Source organism: Arachis hypogaea, chromosome 11 (genome assembly GCF_003086295.3).
Source record: "Arachis hypogaea cultivar Tifrunner chromosome 11, arahy.Tifrunner.gnm2.J5K5, whole genome shotgun sequence".
NCBI lineage: Eukaryota > Viridiplantae > Streptophyta > Magnoliopsida > Fabales > Fabaceae > Arachis > Arachis hypogaea.
Genome location: NC_092046.1, coordinates 129,626,985 through 129,635,724, shown reverse-complemented (window position 1 = coordinate 129,635,724; position 8,740 = coordinate 129,626,985). Strand labels below are relative to the sequence as shown.

The window sequence follows — 8,740 nt, the reverse complement described above, 5'->3', positions numbered from 1 at the left end:
TTTTCTTTTCCTCTTCATTTTTCTAGCGATTGTTTGCAGCATTATGTATGCCTTTTTTTTATATTTGATTTTTTTCTCTTTTTTTTATTTTTATTCTTGTTAATAGGATAAAAGAAGAAAAATGATGAGAATGCGAGACAAAAAAAAAAAGAAGATAATGATAAAGAAGAAGAGGAGGAAGATGAAGAATTTGGAATAATGCAAAATTTATTAGAAAATAACACTAAAATATCTCAACAATAACACTAAAACTTCTTAATTTTAATACCAAAATTTAACTAAAAAAAATAGCTTTTTTAATGCTGCATTTTTTTTTGCTTCTTATGATGATGATGGTGATGATGATGATGATGATGATGATGACGACGACGACGACGACGACGACGACGACGACGACGACGACGACGACGACGACGACGACGACGACGACGACGACGACGACGACGACGACGACGACGACGACGACGACGACGAGGAGGAGGAGGAGGAGGAGGAGGAGGAGGAGGAGGAGGAGGAGGAGGAGGAGGAGGAGGAGGAGGAGGAGGAGGAGGAGGAGGAGGAGGAGGAGGAGGAGGAGGAGGAGGAGTTTTGAATTGTTATTCTTAATTTTTTTAGAAGTATTGATTCTCATATTAGACTTGAATAAACATATATTACAATCTTATTTAATTGAATGAAGGTAAAAAGTAAATTGCATACTAAAAGATCATAAGATAGCACCCAAATGACTTGAATGAATATGTTTATACTATATTACAATCTTATTTAGTTGAATGAATGAGTTTCATATTTATTGCATTGAATTCTTGCCAGAAATAACAAATCACCGAAATTTCTGAATTTTGACACTAAAATTTTTTAATTTTGACACCAAAATATTACAAAAACAAAAAAATTCTTAATTTTGACACTAAAATTTTTACTGCAAACACATAAATATCTTTTTAATATCTTCTGATGCTTCAATGAGAGCTTCTTTTCTTTCTCTACTTACTAACTAAAAATAATCAAAAGGAATATTTTAATTTGATGTTCTAATCTTGCTAAGTAATTATAATGATCAAGATAACCAAGAATAAGAAGAGGAAGAGCTTTTGTTTTGAATTGTTGTTCTTATTTTTTTTTGGAATATTACTTCTCATGTTAGATTTGAATGAACATGTATTACAATGTTATTTAATTGAATGAATATAAAAAACAAATTGTATACTATAAGATCACAAAATAACACCAAAATTACTTGAATAAATATGTTTGTACTATATTTGAATCTTATTTAGTTGAATGAATGTAAATTTCCACTTATTGAATTTGAATTCTTGCCAAAAACAAAAAATATCGAAATTTCTTAATTTTAATACCAAAATGTTCTTACATAAATACAGAAATCTCTTTTTTAATGCTGCATTTTTTGTTTCTTATTCTTCTTTTTTTTTTTTTGTTGCTCTTATTTCTTTTAAGAGTATTATTTCTCAATTAGACTTGAATGCACATTTATTAGATTGAAAACTTACATGTGCAAAAATTTAAAAGAAAATAAAAGAGGAAAAGAAACATTGTAATTTACGTATAAAAAGAAAACGACATTAACAATGATAATGACTATGGTGATGGAGGAGGAGAAAAAGAAAAAGGAAGGAGGAGAATAAATTCAAATGAGAAAGAAATGACGAGGAAGAGGAGGAGGTCGTAGTGGTGACGATGACGATGACGATAATAAAAGCGAAATATGAAGAAAAATGAGGAGAATAAGAAGAGATAGTAGCAGCAGCAATGACGATGACAACAACGACGATGATGGAAGAGGAGGAAAAGGAAAGAGAAAAATAAATTCAAATGAAAAAAGAAAGAAGAGGAAGAGGAGGAGGTGGTGGTAACGATGATAACGAAAAAGAAAAATGAAGAAAAAGGAGGAGAATAAGAAGAGGCAGTAGCAATACATAAGAAGAAGTGCATAAACAAAAAATACATTATAACAACTTAGTTGGATTTAGTTAGATTAATGACTTAAATATAAAATTTTTTTGTATTAATTATAGTAATAATTAATAATTTTTAAATAAAATAAATTTGAATTGTTTTAATTATATATATATTGAAATTCTAATTAAATTTTGTAGATAATTTTAGTCATTAATTTTAATAATAAAATATATATAATTAAAATTAATGACTAAAATTATATATGAGCATGTATTTTTGTACATAAATGTATCTGAAAATAAAACCAATAGCAAAAAATGGCCCTATTGAATTGATAGATGGAAAGTGAGCAGTTAGTACTTCACAGTGATTGTTTAATTTCGGCCACCCCTTCTAGTTGGGTGATATTGGACCACATTCATTTTCTGGGCAATTTTCTGAACTGAAATCTTTGACCAAGAATAATAACTTCATTATTAAGTAATAAGTAGTACTACATCTTTTTGCAATACATTAATTAATTTAATTTTTTTTATATATTTTTAAATGACCAACTCAATATAAATAGTACGTCAATTGATTTTATTAATTAACAGTATTAACAATATTGGGGATATTAATTAATTTCTAGGGGAGAATCTATAAGTTGGAGTGGCGATGAGAGATTACTAGTAACGTGCAAGTGTAGCATTCTTCCTATTACAACTAGAAATTAGAAATTGGAGAGAGAGAGAGAGAGAGAGAGAGAGAGAGAGAGAGATGAACGGTTTAAGAGGTGAAAGAGCTCCTCTCTTGGAAGCTGAGCGCGGCGTAAGTCACAATATTTTCTCTTATTTTTAATTTTTTATTCCACAGTCTCAGTCACTCTGCCATTCTTGTGTTTGCTTACCTTTTTACTTTTCAGCTCCAACAATTTTGCAGCTCTAAAAATATGATTGTTCCATTCACTCTGGATAAGAATATTACTATGTTTTTATTTAGTTCAGATTTATTTATTACGTAATGTTAGTGTTATTATTTTGAGTGAAAGAGTGTGTTTAATGAGCTGTTTCTATTTCGAAAATCTGATGCTAGAGTTACATAGAATTGAGAAATGAAAATTGATTTTTGAAATCCATCAAATCACAGTCTTCATAGTTTGAAAATTTTTCGCTTCAAAATGTTGGCTTGTTGACTTTTGCTATGGCTTCCTCCTAAACCTATTGAGACATGCGTGTTTTCTTGACAATCGTTTTAATGGAACTGTTAAATTAACTTCCTAATTGTTCATAATGGTTATGCTTTATTTACACCAAAGAACTGCATAAAAGAATAAGGATTCTAGACATATATCTGGAACTGCATTTTATGATTGTATTCTATTGATTTTGTATAGGGAAGGGGAAAAAGGGATGGAGCTTCAGAGGACCAAGTCTCAGACCTTGAGCACGGTGACGGAGTGCCGGTTGTCTATACACCCTTAGAATCTCTTTGATCATGTTTTTATGTGTACAATTGCTAACTAGATGAATTAAATTGTCAGGCAGCGAATGTGGGATTCTTCCGAGTGTTTTCACTTGTAAGTGGTTGGTGCTGGTGTTTATTTGGATGAATTGCTGCCATATTTTTGTGATCATTTAATTCTATAATTAATTAATTTCAGGCAAAACCAGAGGCTGGAAATTTGGTGATTGGTACAGGGGCTTTGTTGATTGCGGCCACATCAAGTATCTTAGTTGTATGATCATTTACTCCCTCTATTTCCTGCGTGCGCGCACACAGTTTTTCCAGCATGTTTCCTAATGAACATGGAATTTCCTGCTGTAGCAAAAATATGGTGGCAAGATAATTGACATTGTGTCAGGAGATCTAAGAACTCAAGAGCAGAGAGATGCGGCTTTAAATGCTGTCAAGAACACTATTATAGAGATCTTTCTAATTGTGTTTCTTGGGTATGAACCTTGCCTGATTACTCTTTCACTGGTCATTTTTTTTATAATCTGAATGTAGTTATGTTTTGTGATCTGTTGTGTGGATTTTCTGTATCCCCACGTGGTTCACCGAGTTTTCCTGGATTTTCAGTTCAATTTGCACAGCACTTCGAGCTTGGCTATTTTCTTCTGCTAGTGAAAGAGTTGTCGCACGGCTAAGAAAGGATTTGTTCAGTCACCTTGTAAACCAGGTAAAATAATATTGTTGCAATGACTCTTGCGTTGTGTTATTTTTGGTCCAATGAATTGGAGAGTAGGAATTTTCAATCTTGCAGATTGTAACTGCCCTTGCTGCTCAACGAAAGCTTTTGTTTATTATGGAATCACGATTTTTCAGGAGATTGCTTTCTTCGATGTTACTCGAACGGGAGAACTCTTAAGTAGGTTGTCGGAAGATACACAGATCATAAAGAATGCCGCAACTACCAATCTTTCTGAGGCCATGAGGAACCTAGCAACAGCACTTATGGGTCTCAGCTTCATGTTTGCAACATCTTGGAAGTTAACATGTGAGTAGTTGAAGAGTGGAGGTTTATTTCATAAACTATAGACACACATTTATGCCATTGTTCAAATCCTAACTTCTCCCTCTTCCCTCAATATCTTATAGTGTTGGCTTTGGCTGTTGTGCCTGTAATTTCTGTTGCTGTCCGTAAATTTGGGCGTTTCCTGCGTGAACTATCTCACAAAACTCAAGCTGCAGCTGCAGTAGCATCTTCAATTGCTGAGGTATTCCTCTTCCATCAAACCAACATTAGGAGATGATATTCATTTCCAATCTAATCTTAATTTTGCATGTTGCTTAGGAATCATTTGGTGCCATAAGAACAGTAAGATCTTTTGCCCAAGAAGATTATGAAATTTCACGCTACTCTGAGAAAGTTAGTGAGACACTCAGCCTTGGCCTTAAGCAAGCTGTGAGTTAGTCCTTTCTGGTTTGATCTATGTGCTACTTTGTAAACTAAGTTGTTTTGCCTATGCATTTTAACCTTATCCACTTGATGTTACAGAAAGTCGTTGGACTCTTTTCTGGAGGCCTTAATGCAGCGTCCACACTTTCTGTTATCGTAGTAGTTATATATGGAGCTAGCTTGACAATCAAGGGTCACATGACCTCGGGTGATCTCACGTCTTTCATTCTTTATAGTCTTTCAGGTAAGTTCCTCATTCTATTCTGCAATTTTACATTAAATGATTTCTATAGAACATCAACAGTTGAAAGTATGTATGATGCATGATTGTTATAGTTGATTGTTGATCAGATTCCAGTTTGATCTGTTGTGTTTGAGCTGTGGCGTAGTATATATGTTGACTCGGTTATTTTTCCTTGCAGTGGGATCTTCTATATCTGGCTTGTCGGGATTGTATACAGTAGTTATGAAAGCTGCAGGTGCTAGCCGAAGGGTATTTCAACTTTTGGATCGTGAGTCGTCAATGCCTAAGCCAGGAAATAAGTGTCCTCTTGGGTCAGTAAACATAGATTTTGTAAAATATATCTATAAATGTTATTTTCAGATAGTCCCCCTTCTCTTTTGCCTATTTTGGCATATTAAGATCCTGAAATACCCCTAATCTATTGTGTCTCATCCTAAGGTTCAAGGTGTAGATTCCTGTACCACAGAATTTACAGTGTTCCAATTATGTATTCACTATTCAAAGCCTACATTTCCAATGTTGGTTGAAGTTCATCCATGAAATTTTACCACTCACTTTGTACCCCAAAACCAAAGACAGCCAGTGTTACGAAGTGGAAATTTGTTGATGAAAACCTTACATAGGGCGAGAGTACAAAAGTCAATTTCACCTCTGTCATAAAAAGTGTGAATTGCAGAATAATTTTCATGAATTAACTATACCAACTTATTTATCACAACAAATGAACATTATATTGTAGTGATCAAGATGGGGAAGTGGAACTCGATGATGTATGGTTTTCCTATCCGTCGCGCCCTAATCACATGGTGCTCAAGGTATCAGTTTCCTTCTAAGTTACTGTTCTGCTGTTGCATATACAATACAAATTCAAGGCTACAATTACTAAAAAGTACATTTTCTTCAATAGGGCATTACAATTAAACTGCTGCCTGGCTCAAAAGTTGCTCTTGTTGGTCCAAGTGGTGGCGGGAAGGTATCGTGCATATTTTCTCCATGATTTTTCTTTGTTCCTTTGTTTATTTTCTGCTGTTTATTATTCGACAAAGTTCTTATTCAACATGAACTTATGTCTTTTTTGTGCAGACAACAATAGCTAACTTGATTGAAAGATTTTATGATCCAAGCAAAGGAAAGATTTTGCTGAATGGGGTTCCTCTGGTAGAAATATCTCACAAGCATTTGCACAGAAAGGTATCTCAATCATAAACTTATGGTTTTTGCTGCTTAAAATTAGTTACACCAATATTATAATGTTTCAATAACAACTGTTTAACTCATTTTAAGTTAGTGTATTATAGTTTAAGGCTTTATAGTATTTTGAACATATTAGATTCTGAGGGGATCTTGAAATATTCCTGAGGAAATCAAGATGAAGTGCTATTTATTAATTTATATATTGTGCCTCATGAACTCACCTATTACATTGCAGACTTATTCTAAGTGTTAATATGCCCGTGTTAGCAAAAGAAAGGTTGAACACTCTGAAGTCTAATTTCTGAGATTAACGATGTCTGCTTGTAATTTCGCAGATCAGTATAGTGAGTCAGGAGCCTACATTGTTCAACTGTTCCATAGAGGAGAACATAGCCTATGGTTTTGACGGCAAAGTCGACGAAGTTGACATAGAAAATGCGGCTGTAATATTTACTTTCTTTCTCCAATGAAACTCATCTCTCATTTTGTCCTAACTCTAGTTTATTCACCATTTGTATGGGTTTGAATGCAGAAAATGGCCAATGCACATGAATTTATATCAAAGTTCCCAGAGAAATACAAGACCTTTGTTGGAGAGCGTGGGGTACGGCTTTCGGGAGGGCAGAAACAGAGAATTGCGATTGCTAGAGCCCTGCTCATGGATCCAAAAATTCTCCTCCTGGATGAAGCCACTAGTGCCCTGGATGCCGAGAGCGAGTACCTAGTGCAGGTGAGTAGTGAGTTGACATCATGTAGCATATAAACTTTGGCTTGTATTTGCCATTCGCTAATTTTATGGTCCATATGTTGTAGGATGCTATGGATTCTCTAATGAAGGGAAGAACTGTTCTAGTCATTGCTCATAGATTATCAACTGTCAAAACTGCCGATACTGTAGCGGTTATCTCGGATGGCCAAGTAGTTGAGAGTGGCACGCACGACGAGCTTCTCGGCAAGAATGGTGTCTATACTGCATTAGTCAGGAGACAACTGCAGACAGCAAAAACCGAAAATGTAGTTTAGTTTGTTGAAGCAAAGATTATGATTTATGAATGGCCACTGTTGGTTATTAAATACTTTTGATACACTATAGTTCCTTGGTGACACGCATGACCATCACAGTTGCAAGTTACAACACTAGGTTTCAGCAGAGAAATTGTGGATACTGGTCGTTTACTGTTCCCACTGTCTAAAATTTAATCTCGCTTCCTGGATTTTGTATTTTGTATTTGTAATTTAGATGTCGGATAGAGTAAATATTAAACAGCAACTGAAAATGTTGAATCGAAGTGAAAATTTGATAGCTATCTTCATATCTGCAATGTCTCGACCTTTCTTTGCCGATCCATTCAGTTTTTCACCATGGTGCAACTAGCTGCTCCGCGAAGTCTGAGGGGTTTCTTTGCGTCGCCATGGCCGAACATAGTGCAGCCCCGGCCTTCTTTCTTTTCTCTCCTGATCTCTTCCGGGCAAATGCCCTGTTTTGTAACAAAATAAAAAGATTCAAATCATTGATGTGATTTTTGGTTTTCCAATGTATCCTCTAGTTCGGAAGACTAATATGTCAATTGGAGTTTAATTCGAGCTTTTTTGGGGTTGGCTATCTATTAGAACATGTGAATGTGGACAGAAAATGAGTAATCTCATTTATTAATTCTATTACAGATGGTATATATATATATATATATATATATATGCTACACATCCATATATCCAAGTTGGTTCAAACCCAAATATAGTCACCCGCATTAATAAAGCGTGAAAACATGCGCCTGAAAATCCCTTGTTACTTCGCGTTCATTATGAAAAAACGTTACTTCTTTCTCAACACGAAACCACTACATAAAACCGTTCCTTCTCTTTGAATTTCTCTCAAAATTACTCGAACTTCACTCACGCTCTCTGTGAAAACCACTACTGGAGAAGAATGGCGAGAAGATTTCACAAGGAAGAAGCAAAAACGAACCACCACAGCAACAAAGACTGACAAAGGTATGAGAAAAACTACTGTTCATTTGAAATCTTACAATGTAGTGTTTCTCCTAGTTGTATTTTAGTTACTGGACTGAGTTGCTTTGTTTAGTAGATCGACGTATTCTGATTGGATTTTTACAGTGTAACTAGGGCTTTGAATAAAATGTTTTCTTATTTTCATTCAGTTTAGTGGATAGTGTAACTAGGACTTTGAACTTGATTGTTACTCTGTTCAGTTCTTCTTTTGCATGGAGAAATACTATTTTTGATGATTGAAAGTTTATAACGATTCATTCACCACATATATGTTGTTTAGTTCGGTAGCCTTGGTGATTTTCATTTACTTGATATTTAGTGTGTTTAGGATTTAGGGTTATTCTGATTGCATTTTTACAGTATAACTAGGGCTTTGTATGAAATTTGTTCTTATTTTCAGTCAGTTTAGTGGATAGTGTAACTAGCGGTTTGAACTTGGTTATAACTCTGTTCAGTGGATAGTATATCTAAATTTGAACTTGGTTGTT

At 34.5% G+C, this 8,740-nt stretch overlaps 1 protein-coding gene across 1 annotated transcript; it reads left to right on the top strand.

Annotated features, from left to right (window-relative positions):
* The first annotated feature begins 2,245 nt into the window (after positions 1 to 2,245).
* On the top strand, positions 2,246 to 7,549 carry LOC112722605 (ABC transporter B family member 25). Its single transcript, XM_025773698.3, has 17 exons — positions 2,246 to 2,733; positions 3,299 to 3,367; positions 3,446 to 3,481; positions 3,566 to 3,640; positions 3,730 to 3,854; positions 3,985 to 4,084; positions 4,231 to 4,402; positions 4,504 to 4,622; positions 4,700 to 4,810; positions 4,904 to 5,048; positions 5,227 to 5,359; positions 5,788 to 5,863; positions 5,956 to 6,021; positions 6,132 to 6,239; positions 6,578 to 6,685; positions 6,775 to 6,972; positions 7,056 to 7,549. The coding sequence occupies exons 1-17, from the start codon at positions 2,683 to 2,685 to the stop codon at positions 7,263 to 7,265; spliced, it is 1,902 nt and encodes a 633-aa protein (XP_025629483.1). The 5' UTR covers positions 2,246 to 2,682; the 3' UTR covers positions 7,266 to 7,549.
* Positions 7,550 to 8,740: the final 1,191 nt, after the last annotated feature.